The sequence below is a fragment of the Gymnogyps californianus genome, chromosome Z (assembly GCF_018139145.2).
Source record: "Gymnogyps californianus isolate 813 chromosome Z, ASM1813914v2, whole genome shotgun sequence".
NCBI lineage: Eukaryota > Metazoa > Chordata > Aves > Accipitriformes > Cathartidae > Gymnogyps > Gymnogyps californianus.
Window position 1 is genome coordinate 36929863 of NC_059500.1, and position 14171 is coordinate 36944033.

At 40.2% G+C, this 14171-nt stretch overlaps 1 protein-coding gene across 1 annotated transcript in view; it reads right to left on the minus strand.

Moving 5' to 3' along the window:
* The window catches only part of SPIN1 (spindlin 1), a 54369-nt gene that overhangs the window by 11465 nt on the left and 28733 nt on the right, over positions 1 to 14171 (minus strand). The window contains exon 2 of the mRNA XM_050912821.1: positions 12811 to 13036. Within this exon, the coding sequence (XP_050768778.1) occupies positions 12811 to 12862 (52 nt within the window). The 5' untranslated portion in view covers positions 12863 to 13036. The remainder of the gene's footprint in view (positions 1 to 12810; positions 13037 to 14171) is intronic.

Below are 14171 nucleotides of genomic sequence, written 5' to 3' on the forward strand. Positions count from 1 at the left end.
GAGTCCCTCCCACGGGAGACAGTCCTCCACAAACTTCTCCAATGTGAGTCCTTCCCACCAGCTACAGTTCTTCACGAACTGCTCCAGCGTGGGTCCTTTCCATGGGGTGCAGTCCTTCAGGAACAGACTGCTCCAGCGTGGGGGACCCACGGGGTCACAAGTCCTGCCAGCAAACCTGGTCCAGCGCAGGCTCCTCTCTCTCTCCAGGGTCCGCAGGTCCTGCCAGGAGCCTGCTCCAGCGTGGGCTTCCCACAGGGTCACAGCCTCCTTCGGGCATCCACCTGTTCTGACATGGGGTCCTCCACGGGCTGCAGGTGGATATCTGCTCCACCGTTAACCCCCATGGGCTGCAGGGGGACAGCCTGCCTCACCCTAGTCTTCACCACGGGCTGCAGGGGAATCTCTGCTCCAGTGCCTGGAGCACCTCCTCCCCCTCCTTCTTCCCTGACCTTGGTGTCTGCAGAGTTGTTGCTCTCACATATTCTCACTCACCTCTCCAGCTGCAGGTTGCTGTGCAGGTTTTTTTCCCCCTTCTTAAATATGCTATCACAGAGGCGCTACCACCATTGCTGATGGGCTCAGCCTTGGCCAGTGGCAGGTCCATCTTGGAGCCGGCTGGCATTGGCTCTATTGGACACAGGGGAAGCTTCTAGCAGCTTCTCACAGAAGCCACCCCTGTAGCCCCCCTGCTACCAAAACCTTGCCATGCAAACCCAATACAGAAGCTCAGGGATGAACACAAGGAGTGATTGAGCATAACTATTAAAAAGAAAGCTGAACTTAACAGGGACCTGTGTGGTCTTTGTTCTAGCAAAATGGCTGTAACAGTTGAGATGATCAATCAGCTACAACAGTTAAGTGAATCAACTGGCTGTGTAACTTTTCATCCTTGAGTTAATCAAAAGGGTGCAAATACATGTCTTCCTGAGTTAGCCAGACCAGCACTGGGGAAGTATATACACATCTCAGCCTAAGAGAGCACATAAAAAACAAACAATGAACAAAAAGAGCTTTGAGAAGAGCAACAGGCTTGAGCTGGCTTCAACCCATGTACTCTCACTTTTACTGTTCCAATTCTCCCCCCATCTCCCCTGGGGGCAGAAATGAGCAAGTGGCTGTGCGGTGCTTAGTTGCCAGCTGGGGTTAAACCATGACAATCATGATGATTATTCATACATTGCAGGAAAAGAACATAACTTTAAAGTGGTTGCTCCCATGATAAAAATTGAGCAAACACCAGATGCATCCCGTTGTGAGACATTTTATCTTCTCAGAGTCAGTTAACTGATGTCCAAACTAAATTTTCAGCTAAACCAGGAGATACATCCTTAGAATGGATGACTCGTTTATGGGGAAAAGGAGCAAATCAGGTTACCCCCACCATGGAGGAGGCTCAAGGTTTAGTACTAAGGACTGGGGATTCTCCTACAAACCCTGCACTGCAACAGGCAGACTTGCTGTGGGGCCGTGCTGTTTGCTGGGCCAGGCAGCTCCCTGCCAGCCGTCAGGCAGGGATGGGGGGCAGGCAAGGGAGACGGTGGTGGGAGAATACTCCCGAGCTGGCAGATTTCAGCATGGTGATTTGCATCTCAGACATGCTGTACAGATCTGGGCCTGCAGGTCAGGGCAGGCATCCGCCAAGTCTCCTGGCTGCTACAGCGCAGAGAACTTTGGTCAGTCATGGGCCACCCATGCAGGTTTTTACAGGGCTCAGGACGATAGTGTGAACCACCTCACTGCCTTTTAAGAAGCCACTGTGATAGCCACTTGTGTTGTGATGTCAGTATATTGGCCTGCTAAATCAGAATCCTATGTAATGTCAAATGTCTTCAACTGGTATCAAAACATTAAACCCTCCTTGTCTGTAATATCTAAAAGAACCTGGTCAGAGTGCTGGACTGACACACGCGTAACTCTAATGTCTCGTGTATGTACGAACATGCCCAGAACTTCAACTATGGATGCTTAAATTAACAACTACAGAGAAATATTTGAGTTTCTCTACAGGTCTAAACAAACCGATTCATTTAAATTTAACACTATGTGCATGTTCCAAGCATAGCTTTGGAATATATATGTTGAAAACTTTCATGATAGTAGTAGCATCACAGAAGAGAGTCAAGTACTAAAAGTACCATTAACCTTCAAAGTCTTCATAAATATTTTAATCTTTTCATTTTCACATGAAAAATTCAAAAGGACATACACAAAGTTACAGAAATGGCAGAATTAAAATACTATAACATCTTATGTTTACAACACTCAATCCTCAGGAACCTCCATTTCCAGCTGTAGTGACATCTGAAATGTTTGGATTTCAAAAGTTAAGCCTTACATGCCAATTACTACAGTAAAGATCCTATTTGCAATTTTTGACTGTTATAAGATCAAATAATTAAACTGCATAAGAATTATTAGCTGAAAATTAAAAAACTATCAGAAAAAGCTTGATTAGTAACCCAAAAAAGCTTTGACACTTGACTACAACCACTAAAAAACTCCTTTCCAATCCTATTTTCAGCTACGTCTTCTGTGTATGAGGTGTCTGCATTTTATTAATACATAATATAATGAAACATGTTTTATTAAAAATATGGTGGTGTTTTATTAAAAACAAAATTTTTAGAAAAAGAGATCTGTTCTTATAAAGTAGAGGAACTGCATCACCAGAACATGAATACATGGCACTTTATGTTTTACATTACTGGCTGGTGAGAGAAAGGAAGATTTTGGCTAAATTAGCTCAAGTAGTTAAAAACACCACAGAAATAACACCCACATATTCTGCAGAATGTTTCAGCACAAAACTTGCTTTCTGTCCTCCGCTCAAGGACTCTGAACCTGTTCATAAAACAGGAGGTCCAAAGCATTAGTCTTCCAAAGTGAAAAACAGGAAGGCTAGAGGAACACAGAAGGAAGATTTACTACAGAAGGTGCAATAAACAAAGAAGCAGCTATGTAGACCTCTGGGAATGGGTGTTTGCCCTGTCCACTAACTTCTCACCTTGGGAACCTCATATTTTTGATAGGATTCAACTTGTTCATTTATGTAGTGAGCTCTAAACCAAAGCCAACTAACACGACTAAGCACTGCTCAGCTTCTTATGTCAGTCAGTACCTTAATATAGCTCCCAGTTTAATACACAAAGTTATGGCATTTGGATATTTAATACAAATATAACAAGCTTTCAAGAAGATACAATAGCAAGTATTTGAAGATGCTAGGACAAACTCCCTCTCGTACTGACTACAAGCCTATTTGCCAGAATTCACCTTTGTATTTTGGCACTGTCTGAATTCAGTAATATCTCAAGGAGATGCAAAATCCTTTTAAAGACATCTCGGGTTACACTACTGAATTGCATAGCACTTCACTTGGCTAGACAGTTGCAGAAATTGTAGCAAGAGTTCACTGACTCATGAACATTTCTGTCCCCTACAGCAGCTCTAAATAGGGGGATGGAACAGCATAGAATTCTTACATTTAGCATATTCTAGTAACAAGGTCAAAATCAGAATTATCTGATAAATCTGCCTGCCTGAATCCTTCTTGGTCCAGAAGAATTCCTTCAACAACAGGTTTTCCACTGCTACTGGAAAGCTGCAAGAAATCTATGAGCTCCTCAAAGGGCTCAAGTTCAATAACACGCAGACTTTGGAGTTGTACCTAACCTTTGGGGGGAGGAGGACGATGGCACAGAGAGAACGAAGTGTTCCAGACATCAACAGTGCCACTATTATTTATCACTTGGGACAGCATCTTCCTTACTGCTAACAAGATATACTCAAATAGCACACCCATAATCCTCACAATCTTCAGCGAGGATTTTGAAATCCAGACAATTAAAGAAGTCAACTTAAGCAGTTCATGCACATTTACAAGTAAGACAGCTTGATTTAGCAGTTGCATCGTTAAACACACACACACGCACCCTCCCCCACCCCCCCCCAAATTTCACTGCCTGATCCCCTTTCAGTCACTGAAAAACAAAGGTGATGTCCAGGTAAAATGGTAGTAACACACCAGAACTGTTTCAAACTGCTTTTTCTCCCATTTATTATCAGAAGCATCTAAACCAAAGTAACACTTTAAAGTAACTGCTAAAACAATTACAGATATTATTTATTAAAAAATAATAATAAAAACCCAAGCAAATGCAGTTTTTATACCTTAGGAAACTAGTTTCACACTTGAAGACCATATACTACATAATGCGATAACCCTCAAAATTGCATCACTAAGTTGTACGCACTTCTATCTGTTTAACAGCAGCATGTGAAAGACCATTTCCCTAATAGGAGCGTACACTAAAGTCCAGAGATGGCACAAAAAGACTGTATGTTCCAACAGACACAAGCACCAGTAGTAAAAATATAAGAAGTATGCTGAACAACCTCTGTCACACAGAGGAATAGCTATGGACCTGAAAGGACCTCTGTAACTATCATCTCTTCCTTGAAAAATATCACCTGACCCATGCCAAGAGAAAACATTTGTTTCAAGCAGCTAATGTGAGGTAGTCTTTGAATGGCTGCAAAAACTGTTCCTTTGAAGTAGGAAAGCCTATTATAACCATTTCACAATAAAAATATTTATAAGTGCTGTTCAGTTCTTCTTTTCCCTACAGGAATTAAGAATTGAATTGGAAATACTAAAATTCTTCTGATGTGTGAGGATAGCTTAAGTCCTGTGTATTCTGCTTTTTTGCAAGATTAAAGGAAGAAGTAAAGCTACCACAAAATAAAAGAAACAGGAAGCTTATCTTTATATGGCAAGAAGTCAGCTCTTCAGAAGACTCTTCTGTCCCCATTTAGAATTGCCAATAGCTTGTAGAGTTTCGTTACAGAGATATTTATTTGTAAATGCATGACATTTTAATGAGTGATACCTATGATGTCATATTGCTATGTCTTAATGAGTTAACATTTTTTGAGAGAATTTTTTTTTTTTAAATTAAGTTAACTTACACATATATTGCCGATCTTCTCCTTCACCTAATGATTGTGGAACATAACAAAGCAGTAACCTGGCTTATATAAATTCTCTTGGAACCTCCAGTACTATCTAAATAGCTTGAGATCGAAGCCTAATCAGCATTAGTCATTCTCTGTCATGTGCCCAGTTCAAAGCAGAAAGGCATTTAAAAAATCCCAAACATTTCAAGGGCAGTATCGTCATGCAAATCTTTCAAGAGAAAAAAAACATCTGGGTACCAAGTGTTTTGGGGTCAAGCAGTTTCATCATAAGCAGCAATGGGACTTCAAATATGTTAATACTACTTAGAGAACAATAAAGGAGAGTTATTACTTTCTATGCAGCATGAATGTCATTGATTGAATGGGTTTAAATCCACATTCTTTACCTCCTTTTAACTACGGAAAGACAAGTTCTAACTAGAACATTCCACGAAACTCCATATTTTAGATAACACTCAAAATACTCTCTACAACTAAACTGCCCTGAACATAAAAATAGAAAAAATTAATACTGAACAAAAATCAAAGTAAATGGATTAGTTTTAGTCTTCTTTGTAATAAGCAGTGAAGACTCAAACTTTGATGAATCTGAGGCAGAAGAAAATATTTGTCTCAGTCACTTATATAAGAGCACAGAAACTCACGTTTTGTAATGGAAAGTGAACACAAACTCCAACTCCCAGTCAAGAACAGAATTAAGCATTTAATTGTCACGTGGTCTGTGTGTTTTTTGAGGCTCAGTTAATTCTGCTCATAACAGATCCTTACAATAGATCCTTAAAATTCAACAGCAAAACTAGAAACCATATTTCTGAATACTTCTATTTTACTCTAGACAAAGACAGACAAAGAAAAAGGGTAAGACAAGACACACTAAAACAAATATTCTTTCAGGATGTTGACTCCAAGGGAAGTATACATGTCATTTAACCGGGGGGGTATAAGAGGAGAGAATAGGGAGAAGGATGGGAAGCTACTGACAATGTTTTTATTATTGTCATGTAAGACAGCACCCTCCATTCAATCCATGAAAATCAGACAGGCTTTTCAAAGCACACCACCTATATCTTCACTGAATATAACCTGTGTTTACAACAAGCAGCAAAAGCTGGATACTCTTAAGTTGTATTTCAGAATCTTCTGTGGGAACAGCAGTAACCCCACAGGAATTATTCTGTATCTGGAGGCTATTTTAGAATTACTTCCGGGGACCTAAGCAATACTTTAACATGCTTATTCACACACCTAGCATTGCCCAACCTCAACTTAAGAGTCTGGGGAAGGAACAGAGTTCTTTTAATCAAAGTAGACTAAAAGTACAGAGATAAAATGAATTCTGACTCTGCCAAAAGATTTCACTGCAGTCCTAAGCAAGTTACATCTAGGAGTAGGATCTCTTTTCTTAGTTCACAAAGACAGTACTGAAACAATTTACACTTGCTTTTAAACGGGGAAAAAAAACCTACAAAAGCTTGCATATGACTTAACGTCTCCTAGTTCTTTTCTTTACTAAGAAATTTCTTTATGTTTTTAAACCATCCAGTAAAGGCATTACAACTGTTCCCGACCATCACGCAGTTTGGTGGGATTCTGTACCCCTGGGAGACAACTGCTAGGAAGAACTCTAGAGGACCATGCCTTTCACTTACACAGCATTAAACAGGTGATCACTAGACTAAAAAAAGCCAAATATAAGTGTAAACACAAGGGTAATCATAACTTATGTTACAATAAATTATACTATACAATGTTAATTTAAAAAAAAAATCTGTATTCCCCTATATTGGAGACAGCCATACACTAATTAGAGAGACAGGCACACTGTCATGCATAGGAGCAGCTGGCTGATCTACTGAAACTATATCCTGGAAAGCAACTCCATACTTTGACAAACTCATAGAGGCTGCAGCCATGTACTCTACTGTTCTGAAAAAATAAAGAGACTAGCTTTCCTTCTTTTTTCCATCTTCAATCCTACTCTTTATTTCTCAAGATGGAACTATGAAGTATGTTTTTCAGTAGAGATAGTTTTCAAAAGCCTAGATATTTTAATCAAACGTACCTTTTCCTTTACACGTACTTTACAGCAAATAAAAGCATTTCCTTTGTAGGCAGATAGACAGGACAGATGAAAATTGGCTTTTTCAAAGAAGCCACCACACCTGTAATGTCACTGATTGTTAAGTCTCTACAACAGGATGAAATCAAAGTCAGTTGCAAAAAGCTTTGGTAATGCATTAAATTTTACCCTATATGAATACCTGACACAACCACTAGTTTATCTATACCTCCAGATAGTTTTTTGTAGCCTGTACATGATCCTAGAATCCCATGATTTTATGATTTTACATGATTAGCAGATCAAATATAAAATTTGTAAACTATTTCCATGCTTTCACCATATCTTTTAATCAGGAGAAAAAATGAATAATAGAAAGACTATACTAATGCTATATTAGCTACTCCCCAATGATAGCAGTTTTATAGGCAAGACTTTTAAAAACTTATTTTCCACTTGAAGTATCTAGCTGTTCCGAAACACATGTTCTGAAACACTACGTGTTCATGTAGTTTCTTGGAAGTGGCAGCCATCTTTAAAAAAGAAAGGCAATAAATGTTAAAATAACATATTTGCATCAATAATGCTGTAAAGCACAGCAAGTCCCATTTAAAAGTTACTTTTTAATGTACAAGACTTTTACAGCTGTTCTAGGAAATCCCTCACAGAACCTCCCTTGAAAGATCACTAGTACAACCACACTGCTGGGGGAAGGGACTTATCACTAGATCATGTTGCCCAAAGTCCCATCAAACCTGACCTTGAACACTTCCAATGATGGGGCATCCACAACTTCTTTGGGCAACCTGTTCCAGTGTTCCACCACCCTCACTGTAAAAATTTCTCCCTTATATTCAATCTAAATCTACCCTTTTTCTGTTTAAAACCATTAAGCCTTGTCCTGTCATTACAGGCCTTGGTAAAAAGCCTCTCTCCATCTTCCTTATAAGCCCCCCTTATAAATTCAAAGGCTGCAATAAGGTCTCCCCAGAGTCTCCTCTTCTCCAGGCTGAACACCCCCAACTCTCAGCTTTTCTTCAGAGGAGAGGTGTTCCAACCCTTTGGTCACTTTCATGGCCCTCCTCTGGAGCTGCTCTAACAGGTCCATGTCTGTCTTGTGCTGGGGGCCACAGAGCCAGATGCAGTACTCCACATGGGGTCTCATGAGAGCAGAGTAGAGGGGGAGAATCATCTCCCTCGACCTGCTGGCCATGCTTCTTTTTATGCACACCAGGAGACAATCAGCTTTCTGGGCTGGAAGCGCACATTGCCAGCTCATGTCCAGTTTTTCATCCACCAGTACCCCCAAGTCCTTCTGTGCACGGCTGCTCTCAATCCATTCATCTCATCATCTGTATTGATATTGGGGATTGCCCCAACCCAGGTGAAGAACCTTGCACTTGGCCTTGTTGAACTTCATGTGGTTCACACAGGCCCACTACTCAAGCCTGCTAAGGTCCCTCTGGATGACATCCTTTCCCTCTAGTGAATCAGCTGCAACTCTCAGCTTGGTGCAATCTGCAAACTTGCAGAGGGTGCAGTCAATCCCACTGTCTATGTCATTGATGAAGACACCGGTCCATTGATAAATAGCACCGGTCCCAGTACGGACCCTTGAGGGACACCACTCGTTACTGGTTTCCAGCTGGATATTGAGGTGTTGACTTTAACTCTTTAGATGCAGCCATCCAGCCAATCCATCAAACCCATAACTCTGCAATTATGTAGGTAGCAAATGTCATACTCACCCCCACTGTTATTGTAGTTACTAATTATTTCAAATAAAGTAGCTGTCAAGTTCAGTAATCACTTAACTAGGTGTGTTGGGTTTCTGTGGCCACAGTTTGTGTCGTGGGGGAGGGGCTACAGGGGTGGCTCCTGTGAGAAGCTGCTAGAAGCTTCCCCAGCTCCAAGACGGACTGGCCGCCGGCCAAGGCCGAGCCCATCAGCGAGGGCAGTAGTGCCTCTGTGATAGCATATTTAAGAAGGGGAAAAAAACCTGCACAACAACCTGCAGCTGGAGAGAGGAGTGAGAAGATGTGAGAGGAACAACTCTGCAGACACCAAGGTCAGTGAAGAAGGAGGGGGAGGAGGTGCTCCAGGTGCCAGAGCGGAGATTCCCCTGCAGCCTGTGGTGAGACGGCAGGCTGTCCCCCTGCAGCCCATGGAGGTTAACTGTGGAGCAGACATTCCCCTGCAGCCCGTGGAGGACCCCACGCTGGAGCAGGTGGCTGGGCCCAGAAAAGGCTGTGACTCTGTGGTAAAGCCCACACTGGAGCAGTTTACGGAGGACTGCAGTGCGTGGAAAGGACTTGCTTTGGAGAAGCTGATGGAGGGCTGACCCCCGTGGGAAGGACCCCATGCTGGAGCAGGGGAAGAGTGTGGGGAGTCCTCCCCCTAAGGAGGAAGGAGAGGCAGAGACAATGTGTGATGAACTGACCGCAACCCCCATTCCCGCCCCCCTGTGCCGCTGGGGAGGAGGAGGTAGAGGAATCCAGAGCAAAGCTGAGCCCAGGAAGAAGGAAGGGCTGGAAGGAAGGTGTGTTTTTAAGATATGGTTCTATTTCTCATTATCCTACTCTGATTTGATTGGTAACAAATTAAATTGGTTTATTTTTCCCCAAAATCAAGTCTGTTTTGCCTGTGACCATAACTGGTGAGTGATCACTCCCTGTCCTTGTCTCGACTCACGAGCCTTTTGTTGTATCTTCTCCTCCCCATCCCACTGGGAGGGAGGATGGAGCGAGCAGCTGCATGGTGTTTTGTTGGTGGCTGAGCCTAAACCACAACATTAGGGCAAATCCTTAACATTCCCAAATAAGAAAAAAAAACCCAAACCCAACCCAAAACATCACCATGACCACTTTAGAAGTCTAGAAAAGGTCACAAGGATCACTGACATGTAGTTAATCCCAACGCATAGAACACTGCCACAACTGCAGGACTAAAAGTCATTCTTCCCTAGCAAATAAACTTTTAACATAAAACTGGTGAAGAGATATTCTTTCTCTGTTTGTAATCAAATTCTCTTCTAAAAAGAAGAGGGAGAACTGCCACCTAACCCACCCTGTCACTTTACCTGGTTGCACTTTTGATAGCTTTCTCTCCTAGAGACACTTTAAAAAATAAAAAAGAACCCAAACAACTAACTCACTATAATCTTAATTTATATCACATTGCAAGGCCTCTCTTCCAGCCTTCAAAATCATCATTTTATAAACTCTGATGAACTCAATTACTGCATTTGCTGTTCGTTTCAAAGGAAGAATTTGACCACATCAGTGAAACTACTGCTGTGATAAACAAGCGTTCTGTCTTTCTTGCTCAGTAGCTGCCTTTAGAAGTTCAATGCCCAATCTTCATTGCAGAGTGGGCTATGCAGTTTCCTAATGATGGCTTCCTGCTGCACTCTTTCCTAATGTGCATCTATAATAAGGACATAAACAGAAGATCATTCCATACCCCCCCCCCCCAAAGCAGTAAAAGCTATCTAGCCTCAGCCCACCAAATATGATCAGGAAGAGATACAACAACAGCAAGGAGGTCAGCAGCTGTCTTCCTCAATAATATAATAGCCAGAGGCTGAAAGCCGGCAACACCCAAGCCTAGGCCACAACTATGCCAAGAGTTGGGGCAGACCAAATGCGTATGATTTATGGGTTGTATTTAAATGACAGTGATACTACATTAATTAAATGAATATAAGTTAAGGACTTCTCAGTTAAGCTTAAAAAACTTCAGAGAAAAAGATAAAGACAAATTGTAACTGTTTTATAGGGATATTAAAAAGCAAAAATGGCATCTAAGGAAATCTGTGTGTCAATTTTAATGACAATTTGGCATGGTGCCAGTTATAGGACAAACTATAATGAACAAATAATAGAAAATGTGACTCTTCAAAGTAAGGCTATGAATTCTCTCTTTTTTTAAAGAGCCAAAAGAACAAATAGGAAGCAAAATTTTCATCTCAACATATTTAAGTAAAATGCCCTATCTTAACATTTTTGGTTTTTAGAAAAAAAAAATCCAGCCACATAATCACCCTCTAAGTTTCACATTATGACACTTCAAATCTCTGCTGTAGTTTTGCTGTTCATCACATGTCTCAGTGAAGTAGTTCGATAAAATTCTCCTAACAGTTGCCTTAAAAATCTACTGTCTGAATTTTCTGAACTTGGGCACAGTGCCCAGTTAATGCTTAGAAGTCAACAAGACTGAAGTTAAGTACCAGGTCAAAGCCTGCTCTCCTTTCTTTTCTCTTACAAATACAATTCTATGCCCACAGGGACTTGCTAGTGTCAAGAGGAAGGATGACTCATCAGTTGACAGAATGAAAACTCACTGAAGCAAGTGTTTAAGACTTTGTACCGGGTCTCTCCTTTGAAACCATTTATTAAAAATATTTGCTGAAGTTACCTTCGAAATCAGTAGATGTTTCAAACGAGTGACAGCAAATTAACATTAATGTAAGCTAATCACAAGTAAACACAGTTTTGAAAGTTTCCAAAGGGTTTCAGAGAAATTTTCCAGTATCAGTTGCTTCAGTTCTCAATGAATTGGATGAGTATTTGAAAGCACCAGAATGGACTATTGCTCGGGTATTTTAAAACTTAACTGAGCTTTCCCAATTATAAATGACAGTTGCTTGGTTTCTTGAGATTTTTAGAAAAGCACCAATTCACAATGGTTGGTGATAGAAAATATGCTGCATCACGTGTCTACAAAATCTTTCCCCGCACACATCACTGACTAGTGACTTTTGCTGCAGCACAAAATAGGAAGGGCACTTCCCTCCCACGGGAAAACATGAGGTAATTTCATAACAGAAAAAAAAAAGAGTAAATATACAAAACAATTTACACTACCTAAATAAGTTCAACTAGGAAACAAACCATTGAACAGAAGAATGAACAACATTCATCTGTAACCTTCTCATTCTTAAACTGCTGGTCTGTAGAATTCCTAACTTGCAAATGATAACTTTTAGTCCCTGCCCCACACTAGTCGAGGCAGAATGCACAGCCGAAGCAGAGTCTAGCTTAATTTATACAGGACCAAGTATCAACCTACAGAACAATTCTTCATTGGTCACTTGATTTTTTGCATCGTTGCTGATAATCCTTACTACAGAGCACACAAGACTGACTCAGATTCATTAGCCTTTCAAGCTGCAAAACTTTGAATAAGCCTAACTAGTCATAAGAGGATGAACGCTTACTCATATTTTGCATTTCTGAATAAAAAATTCTTTAAAATACTTTGACTAACCTATTTCAGTTCAGAGAGCACACACAGTAGCAACAGTATTTGCATTTTTGTAGTGTTTTCAAGAGATTCTCTTTTACAATTACTAGCTGATCAGCTTGTATAAAACCATGAAGAGTTTTACGCTAAGTTATAAATATGATGAATAAATTTCTGTTTATGTTCCAGCAGTTCTGAGATGAACAAGAGAAATTCTCCCCTTAATATGTCAATGTAATCCTACAACATTGATTTTGTTCCTTTTTAGAATTTTATGTAACTTACAGTTCTAATAAAACTTCGATATTATACACTATATTAAACACTTATACGTAGGTCTGTACTGCTAAATTAAATTTACGTATGCCTTTTCAATTCATCAACTTCTAGAACAAAAGTAAATGTTCTTTAAAGACAGGAATGATAACACCTTCATAAAACCATTAACATATTAAAAAAAAAAAATCTATAAAGAACGAACACTTTTTACCCACTAAAACCAAACAAAACCACCCAGAAAAACACCTCACCTGCATCAGCTCTGGACCGCTGACCTGGTGATTTTCCAAATGGGGTCTTCATTCATCTGTGTTTAAGTGAGCAGCAAAGCTGCTGGACTAGGGTGAAAATCCAGTTCTCCCCAAATCCCAGGGTATCTTCTTACTCTTGGAATAAAACAGCTACTTATTAATCCACCATTCAATCATGAATTTGTTCTTCCTCAAATGTAGAAGATGCACTTTCAATTACAGTACTCTGAAAAACAAAACAGGTAAAGTATAAGTAGTTTTATTTGAGACTTGGTTAAGATAAGGATTAACTGACCTGGTTAAGATAAAATATTTTGTTTCACTTTAATGATTGTTTTCATACTCAACAGGAAGTTCCTTCACATTCTGTTACTCTGAACACACTCAGCAAACAGAAGGCATATAGGCAAGAATGCAGCAAAACAAATACTAGCACTGCTACTTTTCCCTCATATTCACAGGCAAGTTCCGTATCACAAAGTCAACTACATAAAGAAAGGAAAGCTTAAAAACCACTGAGCTTAGTACAGGGAAGAATGACTACTAGCTTAGAAGAAACTGTACTACCTTCACCAGAGATAAAGCACAAATCAACTGCTTCCATTTACTGGAAACAGAACACCCACATAGCAGAAGTCTTTGCTTCACAGAAGCTAAAAAAACGTCTGTTGAAAAAATCCAACACAAGAGGTATCAAAAACATCAATTCCACTGCAATGACTACTCAAGCCACCTATCTGTTGAGTAAGTCATTGGTTCATAGAAGATCTGCAGAAGTTTTTGGAGATTCTCTACACCTAAACTCATCAGATTCCTAAAACTTTTAGTCACCACATTTGTCTAGATGAGGGAGATAAATAAGGACAACTTTTTAAAGTCCTTTTCAGGATTTAATTACAGAAACTTGTGATCACCTGAAAATTTGAAGCATTACAGGTGAACTTATTTCAGACTAACATTTTTGGACAGGAAACATTATCCAGATTAATCCATTACTTCAGTGCTGCGCACAGCTAAGACAAGTGAGGTCAGATCATCCCTTTAGCCTCATTTCCTTAAGAAATGTCATTGCTGCAATCATGTTCTCTAATCTGTTAATCAGTGCTGGTCTTCCCTCTTTTACTTCAGTTTTGGAACCTTCTGTCAATTTTCATACAGGTGTTAAAAACAGAGGAATGCCCCTAACTAGTGACCCAGCTGAGGGAAAAAAGTGTACCTCATGCTTGTGCCTTACTGAATAAGGGAACATACAAGGACATGCCTTGAGGTATGGTAAAACTGTTATGCAGAAAAATGCATTTACATCTAACAACACTTGTCAATTCTTCCATGAATCATACCCATTAACTTCTAGGAACATT